At 44.8% G+C, this 16669-nt stretch overlaps 1 protein-coding gene across 1 annotated transcript in view; it reads left to right on the forward strand.

Annotated features, from left to right (window-relative positions):
• Positions 1-16669, forward strand: part of LOC147724244 (lectin-like) — a 172151-nt gene that overhangs the window by 120804 nt on the left and 34678 nt on the right. The window contains exon 5 of the mRNA XM_086966981.1: positions 3821-3932. Coding sequence (XP_086823107.1) covers positions 3821-3932 — 112 coding nt within the window. The remainder of the gene's footprint in view (positions 1-3820; positions 3933-16669) is intronic.

A 16669-nucleotide genomic window follows, 5' to 3' on the forward strand; every position in this document is an offset into this window, starting at 1 on the left:
CTAGGCGGTTATCGGCACCCCGATAACAGGATGTAGGCACTGGCGATGACGGAGTCAATGAGTGCGCTGGCGTTGGGCACTGCCTATCACTGCCGGTGTCAGCAGGCGTCGTTGAGTGTCAAGAGTGGCTCTCTGGGCCTCGGTGCTCATTGCAGCATCACAGCGGCGGTGTCTACGGCTTCGAAAAAAGACTTTCTTGCTTCTCTTGGGTTTCTTCCTGCTCCCAATAGCAAAAACGACCTCCAGATGCCCAAACCTGGCACAGGCACCTCAAGGCAGGTCAGAACTCACCACAGCAGAGTTCAGGGGAGCTGATGGTGAAGTCTTTGTGTCCCTGAGACTTCTAAACAGGAGGCCAGTTCACTACAGGCCCTTGGATATCTTCTTCATCAGGGGACACAGCAAACAGCAAAGTCCTTCTCTTTTCCATGGTAGAAACAGCAACTGCAGTCAACCCCAGAGACACAGCAATGTCAGTACTTCTCCTCAGTTTCTCCAGCTCTTCTTCATGGCAAAGGTTCTTCTTGAATTCCAGGAATGATCTAAAGTTCAGGGGTTTTAGGTCTAACACTTATACCTCAAAATGTCTTGGTTTTCTTTGTGCAAGGGGCTCCGAGCCCAGTTCAAACCAGTTCTGGGGCACTCTGCCAGTGCACAACAAAATATTTTGTCAGTGTGAGCCTTGGTTTCAGACGCACCACCGGGGGGGGCAGAGCCAGCATTGTGGAAGCCAGGCACAGCCCTATTCAGGTACAGGTGTTACTCCTCTCACCACTCCTAATGCAGATCACGCCTATTCAGCCTAGTGCTGCCTCATCCAGACTGCTGGAGCAATGGCATCTCCCAAGCCCCTGTCACTCCAAAGCCAGACAGTCAATTCACAACCAGGCAGAGGCACACAGGAAAGTTGAACAAGAAAATAGTCCCTTTCTAAAAGTGGTATTTTCAAACACCCAATTTAAAAACCATCTTTACTAAAAGATGTGTTATTAAATTCTGAGTTCAGTGGTGCTAAACTAACTTTTTCTATCTGATCCCTATGAGAAGGTAACTTAGAAAGCATCACCCATTCTGTCCTATGGGCGAGATAGCACTTCAAAGGTGAAAAACAAATATTGGCAGTATTTTACTATCAGGACATATGACAAACACCAGTACATGTCCTACCTTTCACATAAACTGCACCCTGCCCAGGGGGGTACCTTGGCCCTACCATAGGGATGTACTTTGTGTAAGGAAAGGGAAGGGTAAGGCCTGACAAGTGGATGCACTGGCAAGGTCAACATGGCAGTTAACAAACTGTGCATAGGCACCGTGGTGGCAGGCCTGAGACATCTTTTCAGGGCTACTCATGTGGGTGGCACAATCAGTGTTGCAAGCCCACTAGTAGCATTTGATTTACCTGCCCTGGCACACTTAGTGCACTTTACTAGGGACCTACTGGTAAAACAAATATGCCAATCAGGAAGAACCAATCACAATATCAATTTACACAGGGAGCACTTGCACTTTGACACTGATCAGCACTGGCAAAGTGCCCAAAGCATCTAAGCCAGCAAAAACTAAATCCAGCACAGCATCAAATCACAGGAGGTAGAGGCAAAAAGTCTGGGAAACCCACACCAAGGATGCAAGGTCTAACACCGTACATCACTGGGCCACAGCAGAAGCAATTCCTTCTCCTACAATGCCACCAGGTTCGGAAATGACCTTCCCCTCCATGTCCAGACATCACCTTCACTAACAGATTTCAGGAAGAGACTAAAGACCTGGATTTTTGACTGATCCCTGCATCCTAGTGACTGGAGACCCTCACTGGTGAGTAATTGCGCTTTACAAATATTGATTGATTGATATTCAATAGCACAGGCCGAAGGTTTATGAGCAAAACTTTGGGAGCCAGACTTATTCTTTGAAATATGAGGTACTGCACGCACGATATAGCTTCACTAGAAAGTAATCAACTATCAAGTACACATCTTTATGGTTTTGTAAATCCCTGTTGTCTTTTGGTATACACTTGTGCTAAAAGAAAAATCCTCAATAATGTTCATAGCAAATGTTAAAAATCCACAAAGGTGCAAGTGGCAGCGGATTCCTGACTAAACTACTTCAAAAGATGCTATTTATGGCTACCTGGCCCTGGATTCGCAATACCACAGCATCTGCAGAAGGTAGCCGTGAGTTTGTGGCAACAGATTTGAACAAGTGTTTACTGCCAGAGGAATGGTTCTCTGGCTTAGAAGAGGTACCAGTTCAAGAGGCTATGCATGATTTGATTTGATTTTATAATTTATACAGCGCACGAATGCCCAGGGGCGTCTTGGTGCTAGGGACAGTAGGACAGGATCGTTTAATGCGAATTATGCACCATGTCTGTTTGTGAAGAGCCAGGTCTTCAAAGCCCTTCTAAACTACATAAGCAACGTACTGCTCTTAATAGGGATCGGGAGGAGGCTCCTGATTTTCATTGTTCCAACTAGGAAACTTCTTCCTCCCCATCGGACCTGCTTGAACTTGGGTGTTTGTAGCAGTTTAAAGTGAGCCGATCTTAGGCTCCTACCTGGTGTATACCATTTCAAATGTGTCTTCAAGAACTGTGGGCCAATGCCTTTTAGTGCTTTAAAAGCCAGACATTGAGATTTAACAATAATCCTTTTGGCCACTGGGTGCCAATGCAGAGCTTCCAATCTGTGTATGACAGGCGCATGGGTATGTCAAGTATCAATCTTGCTGCTGCATTCTGCAATCTCTGCAGTTTCAGTAGCAGTTGTGATCGCATCCCTACATAAAGGGCATTGCCATAGTCCAGTCTGGAAAGGGCTAGAGCTGTGACTAGAGTCTTTAGTGCCTCTCGAGGAATGAAAGGGCAAATTTTCCTAATCATTTTTATGATGAACCAAAAGGTAGAAGTTAGTTTATTAATCTGAGCATTAAATATAAGCTTATCGTCAAAGACAAACCCCGGGTTCTTAATCTTAGAGACTGGAGTTGGACAATTGCACATTCATTATACTTTCAGGAATTTTTAGCACCTGCTTTCATACATGTCATTTACCAATATGCCTAACTCAAATTCTTCACCACGGACACCCAGTTCTAGTTCTTTGATGTTCATCAGCTCCACATCATTGAAAAAATGATTCTTTCAAACAGGCTTTCTTTACCAGAACATTCCACCCGCTTCCATCTCTAAATTTTAAATAGTGAACGTGAATTATTACCTTTTATACAGGTCAGTCTCTCTGCAGATGCATGGTGTTGAAGTGTTTTCCATTATGGGCAGGCAGTTCTGAGAAACATATTGCAAGAAGACCTTGCTGGCAGTCATGTTCAGTCATTTGCACTTAGTAGTAGAAAACTCTACCTTTTTGGTGACTTCGGTACTTCCCGTCCTTTTCTCTATTTTATTTCCAGTGCCTTCTCTCCAAATCCCGTATCCATCTTCTATTTCACTCCAAAATACTCACTTATGTAGCAACATTGGCAGAAGTACAGGCCTTTTATCTGTAACATATAAACATTGACCTCTCTGTCTGAGCACAGCATGGTTTTTGTCAGGTTAGAACGCAGGTTCTGACTTTGCTGATAAGCAGAACCAGATTCCCTACATTTGGTGAAACTGTTGAGCCTTGAACTAGGAACTTTGGGGACACATTAAGATACATTTTATTTTTATGAACAGCCAGTAGGCTCATGTTGCTTCAATCACTTTTGACAATGTAACTGCATACAAGTCTGCTTTGGGGAGATTTTAAAACAAGTACACATTTATATCTGATTCCAGTCACTGTGTATTTTCAATCTCCTTTCTCTGCAGGATAGGACATTCATGTGGACGGATGGTTCTCCGTGGGACTTCCAGGCATGGCATGAGGGACAACCCAGGAACTTTGGTGGACGAGAGCCATGCCTGCAATTCAACTTTGTCCGTAAGTGAGAACTTACTAATTCAAATTAACCACTCAGTAAGTGCCTTGATTATTGTACTGTATACTGTTTATCTAGTATTCAGGCCCATACTTATCATACTGTTGTGTCACCCATGCGCTACTCAAAGAGGCACAAGGGCGATGCAACACTCAACTCTGATTTCTCAAGCTACGCAAGCCCACTTTACATGGCCCTGCATGGCTTGATAAATACGTGGCCCTGCATGGCTTGATAAATACTTGGTCCTGAATGGCTTGATAAATCTGGAGTAATGCAAGGCAACGCAAATAGCTGCCTTGCGTTTCTCTGCCCCAGAGAGGCATTTCATGGGTGGAGTATGGGTTTTCCCAAGTAGTTAACCATGGATTTTGGCGTAATCCCAGAATTTCCAATAGTCATAGACCTGGGAATGTGTCAAAATGATACTCCTTCCCAGGGGATGCATAACGAGGAAAAATATCTTTACTTCTCCTCGTTGTTTCCTGTTTCCATGTTGCTACGTGGGCTGCATCCTGCAGCACACATACAAAAAAATTAAAAGGCCTCAGAGGATTGTTTTTTTGTTGGAAGGTGTCCCTTCCTGCACAAAAAATATCCTGTCTACAATGCAGGTACCCTTGCACAATGATGTAAGGGTGCCTGCATTGGCGCAGGGCAACACATTGTGCTCCAAAGCAAGGAAACGACTGGAATGTGCCGTATAATGTTAAAAAAGTAGTTTTCTGTGTTGTGCTGCGTGAAAATATGATACATCTGGGTCTTAGTCTCTAACTTAGCTTAATTTGTAGTGTCCGTTCTGTTAAGCCTCCCAAGCTGTCCACATGCACTTTGTTGCTTTTTGCATTTGTTATTTCCAAAAGTCCTAGCTCAGGCTCCCTTGTCCGGCCATTTTTCCTTCCTTCTGGTTTTTGCAGCATGCTCAATGACATTTGTTTCAATGGGTATTTTCTCACAACTCCCTCACAAACTCCCGAAATGCTTAATCTACATTCTAGTACAGTAGTTGCGGGAGTGAAGAAATGTACAGGAATAGGGGTGTGATTAGCATCCCCTGACACCTAACCATAAGGTGTATGTCTGTTGAGCACTTATTGGAGCGCTAGATGCATTGGAAAGATGTTGGATGTCAGCAAAAATACTAGCAAAAATGCCTCCCCTCAGTATTGCCAAAACTCCCTTGGTCCCCTTATCACTAAGCCTCATTCACTACACAGCTTCTACTCGCCCAGGGTACATAGTGATCACATGTATTCACATGTGCACCTTCATGTTTTCCATTAACACTCATTTGGCACTTTATGGAGCACCACTGGCCACCTGGCAAGACTGAAGCAGAGCACAACTGAGCAGAGCCATGGCACAATGAACAAAGTCAGTAGGATCATTGGAATCTGCAGTGGTTGCAGGCAGGTCAGTGGGCCCACCTCTGGAGGAAGTTCTGAGGGCCAGATTCACAGAACTAACTTATGACAAACTTACTACCATTTTGGTATTCACAGAAGGCACTTACTCATTTCGGTATTCACAGAAGTTAGGACTCTTAACTTTAGGACTCCTAAATGCCTTCTGTGAATACCGAAAGTCTTAAAATTAGGATTTTTCTCAATTTAGTAGTAGTAACGTTAGGACTCCTAAACTTTACTACTACTAAACTGAGAAAAATCCTAATATAAGACTTTTGGTATTCACAGAAGGCATTTAGGAGTCCTAAAGTTAGGAGTCCTAACTTTACTACTCTTAAACTGAGAAAAATCCTAACTTTAAGACTTTCGGTATTCACAGAAGCCATTTAGGAGTCCTAAAGTTAGGAGTCCTAACTTCTGTGAATACCGAAATGAGTAAGTGCCTTTTGTGAATACCAAAATGAGTATGTGCCTTCTGTGAATACCAAAATGGTAGTAAGTTTAGGATTTTGTCTTAAGTTAGTTCTGTGAATCGGGCCCTAAGAGTTGAAGTTCAGGTTTGGAGAGCAAAATGAAGAATTAAGGTTCACCAACTGCTACATTGGTTAGTCCAGTTTACACGCAGCTCCATTCACCAGCCCACAACATCGGATGCCTGGTAAACAGCACTCGGAAAACATAGCCATCTGACTAGTAACACCAGAACCAGCCTATTGGGTTAAAGGAATTGTGTTACAATGAAAGTCTGGTAGCAGAGTGTAGTTTATGATGATTTATTTAGTCTTAGTTGCAGGTTGGTAAATCCATAGTGAGCAGCTCCACCAAGATCAGACTGTCTGCTGCTCAGACCGTACTCAAACTCTCACACCTCACCAGCACCCAAACATACCATTCATCATCACCACTCCAACATTCCACACAGTACGTTCACACTGGCTGAGCAGCTGAGGCCAAAGCAACAGTCAATAAGCATAAATACATATACAGGATATCACATATAGTTTCCAAAATGTGGTCTTAGATCTCCTGGAATATCACAGGTGTTCAGAATTGGGTTATTGGTTGAGGGGATGAAAACCCTACTCCAGCAAGAAGAACAATCCTTGTCAGGGTGAAACACAAATGTCACATATTTAAGCTGTGCTTAACACTCTGGTAGCTTGGCACAAAAGCAGTCAGAATTAAGTTAGAGGCACTATTTAATGAATACATGCATCCACAAACAGTTACAAACTGAAAACACAACACATGAAAAATCCTAAACTAATTTAGAAAGATAGAGTACATTTCAATAAAGAAAGTGAGACCAAAATGACAAAAATCAAAGTAGGTATAATATCTAAAAGCACAAAGTGCCACTCGCAGTCATCTGGTCTTGCTGGACCAGGGAAAAGTCACAAGTTCGGGCCGAATGCTATGGAGCCCAGGATCAGGTTAGTCCAGCTGTAAAAGTTACTGTTTCAAAGTCCTACACCAAAAGTCCAGAAATTCAGGGTTACACTCTGTTGTCAGCCAAGGGACTATGACCTGGGAGACACCACTAGGGGATCAGGGGCTCACGTTAGCAGAGACCAGCAGGGCTCAGGCAGGTCTAGGCAGGTCCAGTCGCAGTACGTCAGCTGGGCAGTTGCAGGGGAGCCCCCAGAGCTTTTGTGTTGCTGTAGTTCAAAACAGCATGTAAGCCAACTGACCCCTGGAGTCATAGAGGTAGCCTGGGAAGAAGGAAGCAGGTCCAGCCTTCATTCACAAGGAGCAGGCCAGACCTCAAGCAGCAGGGCAATCCTCTAGGGAACAAGGCAAGCCTCAAGCAGCAGGGTAGTCCTCTGGTAAAAGCAGGGCAGTCCTCCGAGGAGCAAGGCAGGCCTCAGGCAGCAGGGCATTCCTCTGGGCAACAAGACAGTCTTTTAGTAATGTCTGCAGGTCCTGGGGTGCACTGAAGAGCTGCAATGAAGGTCCAATTTTATACCTGGTGCTAGCCTTTGAAGTGGGGGAATCTTCTAGGCAACTCCTGATATCTAGTTCTGTAAAGTCCTTCCCTTCCATCTCCAAGGCTCCAAGAAGTAAGTGGGGACCAAAGATTACCGCCAGGTCCCTTTGTTTGTTCTGGTGGCAAGCGCTTTGAAATGTAAGTGTGGCAGGGAACATCTCTGCCCCAGGCATCCTGGCAGGATGGCCAACTACCACCTACACCTAGATGCCATTGTTCACTGCCTGGACCTAATTTGCATTCCAGATGGGGAAGCAATAACAGGCCCAGGCAGCTGCAAATGACTCAGAATGTTTTGGGTAGGATAATGCCAATTTTCTAAAAGTGACATTTACAAAATTGTAATCTAAAATCTAAATTTGCCATTTGAAAGGATTTTAAATTACAATTCATTTGAGTCAAAAAATTATAATTCTACATGCTCCCAATAAGAAAAGAACACTTATTAGATGCAATACTGTAACTCAATGTTATCCTATCAAAGAGGTAGGCCTTACAGTAGTGATAAATGAATTTAGGAGTTTTTCACTGCCAGGGCATGTATAACCTAAAAACACCTGTCTTACTTTTTAAAGACAGTGCACCCTGCCCTATTGTACAATAGGACAGAAAGGAAACGCACATTATGTTTCTGATTTCCAGAACGGCTTGACGGAACTCGTGTAGTTTCACTCAGTGAAATTCAGCAGAGTTACATCAAAACTCAATCAGATTCCCTGGAATTCCACTTATTATTGAAAATGTTATACCAGGGAGATTGAACTGAGCGGACGCCTTGCTTGTTAAAGATTGACTATGTGAAATAAGAGCCATTCTGCATTACCTGTTGCCGGCAGATGGTGGAATTGATCTAAAAATGTATTGAGATAGTATTCTTAAAAGTGATTGTTTCCACCATTGTGATAGACTGCTCATCTGTAATTGTTGGTGCGAATAACGTTCAATTACAAAAAGGGTTTCTTTTGAAGTTCAGAGATGCCTGCTGCACTGCATTCTGTGCCTCCCTTCTTGTATGCGACATACCTCCGTACCCACTGGTGTTTTGGTATCCGTGTGTTTGTCCTACTCTATAATTGCTCTGGCGTGAGGGCACTCTGCGTGCTGGAGTCTGTACATACATGGCAAGTCTATTAAAGGCCATGGGTATGGCTGAGAGTTATTCGGCTCTGCATACTGGAGAGGCGCCCCCACGTTGATGCTAATGGCACCAGGTGAGCAGCTGCAGGAGTCCTGAAAGATGGCAAAAGTTCTCATTTCATTTTGATGCACATCACGATTCATGTCAGTTTATGGTAGTACCGTTTTATCTGAATGTAATGATGACGTATCGTTTTGCTGCTGCATGCGGATAGCACACTCGATACTAGATGCGAGGTGGGGAATGGTGGTGTATTTCTCAGTTGAGAAGGTGAAAGTTTAGAAGGCAGGTGTCTCAATCTGATAGCGATCACGTTCTGCCAAGAACGGATCCTTTGTGTCGATACGTGTCTGGGCTCTCTGAACAGCAGGCACTACTGTCCTTCTGTGTATTCTACGACCAGGTACTGGTGTGCTCCTCGGAGACCACGTGACTGCACGTCACATTGCCTGTGTGTTTCAGCTCTGGGACCACTCCACAGAACATAACACAATATGCTAAAGGGCGATATCTTACAACTCCAAACTGTGCATGTATTTTTTTGTAGTTTTGTCTGGAGTGAACCTGCCACACAGGTTCAGGTTCAGAAAGCTTTATTCGGTTTGCATAGTACAACCATAAAAGCGACAAAAGCAACAACAAAAAAATATGTACATGCAATTACACAGGATCATACAATGCAAGATTATTATTATTTACAAAAGGCATATTTATCTAACCATTCATTACATTCATTTCCAAGCGAGAAATAGCACTTGAAGGGAGACATTATTGATACGTTTTTTAAAAGTATAAATGGCAACTATCGCATATAAACTAAGGCAATATGTATAAGAACTTGCCTTAAAAACATTGTACTTAGACAGTGTCCTTGCTAAAATATAATCAAGGTTTTTACTAAAGTGACGTGCATAAAGAGAGAGCAGATTTGCAACGGTACAACGCATAGTGAGCGTATTCATATTCTCATGCAAAGTGGCTAGGGTAAATAAAAAGCTGATACTCACTATAATGTCGGAGTCAAAGACTCGACTTAGTACCCCGACTATATACACATAGATATAAACTAGCGTGTACTTATCGCAGAAAACCAGTTGCAAATTATTATAATACTATTGATATCCTGGCTGCTCTGCATTTTAATAAAAATAATGCAACCCGGAAACAAATATCTGTATTCTCAAGGGTACACAATACATTCATTGCATCCACTGTTTTTCGTACATTATATTTTAAAAAGATAGGCTTCAGATAAAATTTCCTAAGGGAGGAATAAAATTTACAAAATAATAAAAAATGACAACAACTGTGGTTGGAAATATTGTCACAAGGACATTTCATAGAAGACCTTTCTCCTAACTTGCCACACATGCATCAGAGCTATTTACATCAGCAGCACCAGATACCATTACATAATGTCAGATTTTGTTATTAAACTCTGGAATTCAATCAGCCACATGTGCTGGGGTTTCTGACTCCAGGCTGCATCATGTGATTATTTCTGGGCAGCAGGTGCAGCTAATCCCATGGTCTAAATTGTGTGCAGCCCACATGGTGCTGTTAGTTTGGATTGTTCAACCTCCTGGGCTGTTACTGCCTCTACCGACCATTGAAAATCATGCCTCCCATGTGGACATAAGATACTATATCTATGGCCACATGTACGATCCTATTTTGCATGAGCATACTGGTTTGAGACCCGTTTACGCATGCAAAATACTATTGGGCCATGTACAAACCCTATTTAGCGAGTGGCACTTGATTTGTGACTCGCTAAATAGGATTTGCGACTCACTATGAGGAAGGAGCCTTCCAAGGGCGTTCATTCCTAATAGCCACTAGCTACCACATGTAAGATTTTTTTTGTCACTGCAATTGCGGTTGCAAAACATTCGCAATTTAAAGCCCTCTCAATGGGGTGGTGAAGCACTCGCAAAAAGAAAGGGTCCCCAGGGGCCCCCTTCTTCTTTTTGAATCCAGGGCAAAATATGTGTATGGGGCAGGAAGTGCTCGCAGGGACCACTACCTGCCCTTAAAAATTGAAACACAAAAAATTTAATTTTTCTTTTTTTTTAATGCATCCCGTTTTCCTTTAAGGAAGCGGGCTACATTTAAAAATAACTGCTTTATTTAAAAGCAGTCCCAGACATAGAGGGCTGCTGAGACCAGTAGGCCACCACCCCTGGGAGGGCAAGCCTTTCTCAATGGGGTCCCAAATTGCGAGTGCCTCATAAATATTGATGAGACATTCATTTTGCGACCCCATTGGGAATCGCAAACAGTGTCTCAGACACTGTTGTACATGGTAATTTGCGACTCGCAAGTTGCAACTTGCAATCTAGCCCAATTTGCAAGTCGCAAATTGTGATGGTCGGACATCTGGCCCCTAGTTTCTCCCAGCTTCCAAGTATTTTTACTGATCGACATGTTATGGATGCCTTCATAACATACTTTCCCAAGGACGGTTTCTTTCATGTGGTTTTCCACGACCGCTCAGCTCGCCAATCTCTTAGCTTACTCTGCCATCATGTTGCACACTGCGCTGAGAAGCCCCCGGTTCGGATTCTTGTGAGGAGTGCAGCTAACCCTCAACATCAAGGATGGGAAGAAGTGGCATGTCAAACTGGGTGAAGGCCGAGCCTGTCCCGAAGAGATACCATGATAGGGTCCAGAAAAATGCATTTAGACTAGGACAAAACTCAGCAAATTCCACCTGCGGAGCCCACCCCTTCATTCTAACTGGGAGATCCAGACTTTACTGACAGCTGCTTATTCATAGATATAGAGTAATAATGGCCCTTGGCTCCCTAATAACCCCATCAAACATGCCTTAAAAGCAGTCCCAAATGGATGCAGGGGAAGAAAGTAGGACTTCTAATTTGCTGCAGTATGGACCTTTGAATGGAATAATCTCCTTAGAGCTCACCGCCAATTTCGCTCAAGTAGTTTTAATAAAGACTTTCTCCCAAGCAGACATTATTATGTATAACATACATGCACCTTTTGAAACACCTTAACAATCTGAAGAAAATATTGAGTCTTTTCAAGAATCCCAAAAAACAATTGTGAAAACTGTAAATCTCACTACTATATGTGTAGATTTCAAAGCAACATGTGGTAAATGGAGTGCTAACAGTGAGGAATATGAAGAACCTAGGTGACATGGGTTACAGCAACCCTTTCGCATTGCTCCCTATTCAAAGACAGGAAAAGTGCAATATGGTCTCCTAGAAAATAACTAGTTTCAGGTGTGATCTCTGCTCTGGCATGTGTGTCTTTTGCTGGGTTCCACTCCAGCAATATCAACTTTCAGCTGGGGGGCACTAGAGGGCACTTAGCGAGATGGTGGCATGAAAGCACAGCTCCGCCGGACGGAGACAATAAAAATAAAAAATCCTGCTGTTCCCGCGTTATATATCGCCCACAAACCATGCGTTCCGATTGGTGATTGTCCCCGGCGGCTGAAGATCTGCATACATCGGTGGTGACCACCCGCAATAGGGGGAAAAGAAACGAACACTTATGACGTGGGCCGCGGTCTCAAGATGGCATGGCCGTTTGTATAGTGCCCCATGCTCTGAACTACAGACGGCTGGTGTGCCCTACATCGGTGTTCAGCAGGGGATCCTTCTAGCGGGGATCAGCCTGAAGTATTTCTCGCACACGTACCCGGTGAGTGAAACACCTACTGTGCCGGAAGGGCAAGTCTCCGGGCTGGAGGACACCGCGTACGCGACTGGGGAGCGGCAATGCCAGAGCGAGCTGCCAGGCGCTCACTCCTGGGGAAAGGACTCCCTCGTGGGTGTCGCCAAAGGTGACTGTGGCGCCGGCTGAGCTCCTGGAGGTAACGCAACCCAGCAGGAAATATAAAGCATAGCAGACACCCGAACAGTATTCACTGGGCGGCTTTGGCGCAGCTGAGGCCCATGTGGGAAAGATCGGCAGACTGAGCAGCTTACCTGATTTGAATGGAATATGGTGCATCTTATCTCAGCAAGGCAGCGCATCGAGTACTGGCTAACGGCCCAATGAGCCCAGTAAGAAACGTGCAGTGCATGAACTGATAGGCCGGCGCAGACTCAGCCTGGCGCTTGTAGTGGGCAGCTTATAGATCGGCACTCGGGGCCTCGTCCCAACTGCACTAGGAGTAGAGAACCTCATTACATTGCGCTGTGACTACAGCCCCTTCGGGATGCATAACAGTAGTGGGACTCATTCAAACAAATAACGGCATGCCTTTGGGCCTGCCGGATTGTGTCTTTGCCAGTAAGGCCGTTACTAATGCTACCCACCTCCACCGGAGACTGGTCACGCCATAGGGACACCAGGAACTGTGCATAGAGCTTGCGAGAACTACAGGCCTGCTGACGCTGCACAACAGGGACTGGGACAACCAAATATTGACTTACCTGGAAGCTGCGACGGCCAAATCATCCTAGCGCTGATACTGCGGCATGCCTGGGGCTGCTCTAGCCTTGTACCAATTGCAGCTGATATGGAACGCGGATGCAGTGACCATCTGGCCTGCCACTTGTGGTGCAACCTTTTCCAGCCGCTCAGTGACTTACAGCGAACAGGCTTGAAGATGGAAAAAGCTGAGCGGAATCAGCCCCGCCTGACATTCGAGCTAGCAAGTCTAGCAAATCACAGCAACACGCTGCCTCGGACTCAGAAGCTGATGCTCCTGTAGACACCCTAGCTGCAATCGCACTTCTTGCCGTACAGAACAGTCTGCACTCTATTGATGGCAAGATAGTTAATCTAAAACTCAGAATGGATCATATGTCCACAAAGCTGGACAAGCACACAGTGCATCTGGGAGAAGCAGAAACCTGCATATCTGATGCCGAGGATCGTCAATAACAAACAGCGGAAAAAACACACACCATGGAAAAAGTTTTAGCCATGATACAGGCCAAGAATGAGGATTTGGAGGCTTGATCCCGGTGAAACAACATCCGCAAAGCTGGATTGCCGGAATCTACCAACACTCGCTGTCTCTAAACATACGTGGAATCTATGTTACAGATGGTTTTGTGAGTGGAAAACCTATCACAGATGCTGATATTGGAATGTGCACACCGCTCCATGGCTGCTCGTCCTTCACCGGGTGCTCCTCCATGCCCCATCATTACGCGGCTGCTGAATTACAGAAACCGGGATGCCATCTTACGCTTGGCTAGGGAGAAAGATAACATAACTCATGATGGAAACGCTCTGGCCTTCTACCAGGACTTTACAGCAACAGTGCAGGCAGCAAGAAAGAAATTTCAACCGCCCAAAAAACTTCTCATTGCCGAAAACATCCCATATGTAATGCTGTATCTTGCGAGACTTCGCATAGACATCGACCGCAAATAGAAGATTTTCACCACCCCAAAATCAGCGTTGGAGTACGCAAAGACATCCAAGTTAAAGAACCGTGCGGTCTCCGGGCCGCCCAATGACGACATGGATGGGACCTTGCAACAAGATCTGTAATGGCAACCGGACTAAAACCAATCTGAGTCAGGACACCTGGGACCGAGGCTTGGTTATTCTCGGTTTCCGAACTGAAGAGCGGTGATACAGACTTTACTCTACTGATGGTGGCCCTCTGATCTGCAGACCTGAACACTATCTATAGATATAAGATCTGATATTATTATTGTAATTGTTTCAACATGCCTGTTGATTACTACTATGGGTGACTGGGCGGGAACGGTGTTCATAATGTCCTCTGTCTATCTCCTGTTCAATCTGAGAGGGGAATGGTGCTCCATCTCTTCCCGATGGGTGTTTCCTGCAACTGTTTTCTGGATATGTTTTACCTTTGAGTGCTGTTTTGGGGGATTCAGGATGGCTTTAGCAGGTAGGGGTTGCCCAAGCGCGTGGGGATGTGGGGGAGGGGGGCTTTGCGGGTTGTTGAATGTCGCTAACACTTGATCAGACTTGGCATTATACGATGGGCAAAAGCGCACAAATAATGACATAATTATGTATGTTGTTAGTGCCTTAAATTTGTCATACACAGACAGTGAAAAAGTTGCATGTTTGACCTGGAATGTGTGGGGGCGCAACTTGCCCCAAAAAATACATCAAGTATTGGCATATTTGGATGGTCATGAGATACAAATCGCATTTATACAAGAAACACACCTTACAAGTTCCAATGAAAGGGGCATAGGATCACACTGTGCTACTTATAGATTGGCCTCCTCATATTCATCGTATGCCAGGGTGGTACTTACACTAGCCAACAAAAGTCTTTCTTTCACCATGATAAAAGACTGCACAGATGCTGTGGGTCGATATGCCATAACTCATGACAAATTAGCAGGGGAACTAGTCACCCTGGTGAATGTTTGATGGCCCCAACTCGGAGGACCTTGAATTCTATGAAGAGGTAATAGCAATACTGCGCACTTTGCCAGACACAACAATAATGTGGGCGGGGGGGTGACTTTAATACACATTTGGGCCCCAGCAAGGACAAATCAAGTGGGACGGGGGACAATCGCCAAAAGCGGCCAAAATTATCACTGGTGGGATGTTGTAGCCATGTCTAACAGATGTATGGCGTCTTCACAACTCAGATAAAATAGAGGGCACACGCATCTCCACCGCACATGGTAGCTGGTCACATTTAGACAACTGGTTAATGAGTGACTACACAACGTCCTGGGTGTCAGAGGTTGCATGTTTACCTAGAATGCTCTCTGACCACAATCCAGTCAAACTTACATTGTGAATCCCACAATCTGTGAGTCGGCAATTCACCTGGCACTTCCAACCTGAGGCGATACTAGACCCATTATGCATGCACACTATCCGTGAGGCCATCATCCAGTATTTCGGCCATAACAAGGGCTCGGTAGATAGCGCTCCAACTCTCAGGGATGGGTTCAGAGCCACGATTCGGGGTCAGTGCATTAGCACGACAGTGGGGATAGAGAAGGACATTAGAGGGCAAATATCTAATGTTGAGAACACCCTGTTCGATCTCCAAAGGCAATACAAGACTTCACCCAGTGTTCCTCTTCTAACGTAAATTAAGGAGTCACTAATAGAATATAATGAACAAGCAGACAAAGATATTCACTACTGCTCACGGAGACATGTCGGGCAAGCATACGGGGAGGGAGGACGCCCGGGTCACACCTTAGCTATGAAAATAAAGAAAAGGCAAAATAGACACACAATTACAAAAATAACAGACACTTCAGGCGTGGACTAATATATCACATGTGATATAGTCTCACATTTCAGGACAACCTATACGGCCATGTAAGAGTCGCAAACTGGGGCCTCCACAGACTAAATGGATGAGTACATGTCAGACATTGCCCTGGCGTGGTTATCGGAGAGCCACAGTGAATATTTAAGCCAACCGATATCCGCTGAAGACATTAGACAGGCTATAAAAGCTCTTCCCAACAAAAAAGCCCCGGGCCCTGATAGTCTCACTGGGGAATTCTACAAAGAACATGCGGAGGAGATATCGCCCTATTTACACAAGGTCTATGCCGAGGCTTATGATGTGGGCATTTTACCGCTGACTCTAAGGGAGGCTCTCATAATCACATTACTCAAAAAAGATAAACCATCCATTAGCTGCGATTCGTATCGCCGGCTCTCGCTAATAAACATGGACGCAAAGATATTCGCTAAAATACTAGCGGCTAGACTACAGCCACTAATGCCCATACTGGTCCTGCCGGATCAATCTGGATTTATTCCCGAGAGATCTACCTCATATCATTTACGCACCCCTTTTGCCATGTTTCACATTCTTGATCCGAAGGTAAAGGCGGAGGCTGTGATGCTTGATGCGGCCAAAGCCTTCGACTCCATACCATGGGGGTGCCTCTTTTATATAGTATGCAATATGGGGTTTCCTCTCATGTTTATTAACTGGATACAATTACTGTATGCCCACTCCGTCGCAAGGATACGCGTGGAAGGCATTACCTCAGACCTTATACAAATAAGTAGAGGAACTAGACAGGGTTGTCCCCAATCACTGCAATTATTTGCGATCACACTGGAACCACTTGCCTGCGTCATCAGACAGCGACACAAAGCAGCAGCGCTGCGTTTTGCTCACCGTCCAGTGAGCCTATCCCTATACGCAGATGGCATGCTGCTATTTATATGATAACCGCAGGTCTTAATAGACGCAATATTACGGGAATATAAACGATTTGAGGGGTTTTCGGCACTTACCGT

Source organism: Lissotriton vulgaris, chromosome 4_1 (genome assembly GCF_964263255.1).
Source record: "Lissotriton vulgaris chromosome 4_1, aLisVul1.2, whole genome shotgun sequence".
Lineage (NCBI taxonomy): Eukaryota > Metazoa > Chordata > Amphibia > Caudata > Salamandridae > Lissotriton > Lissotriton vulgaris.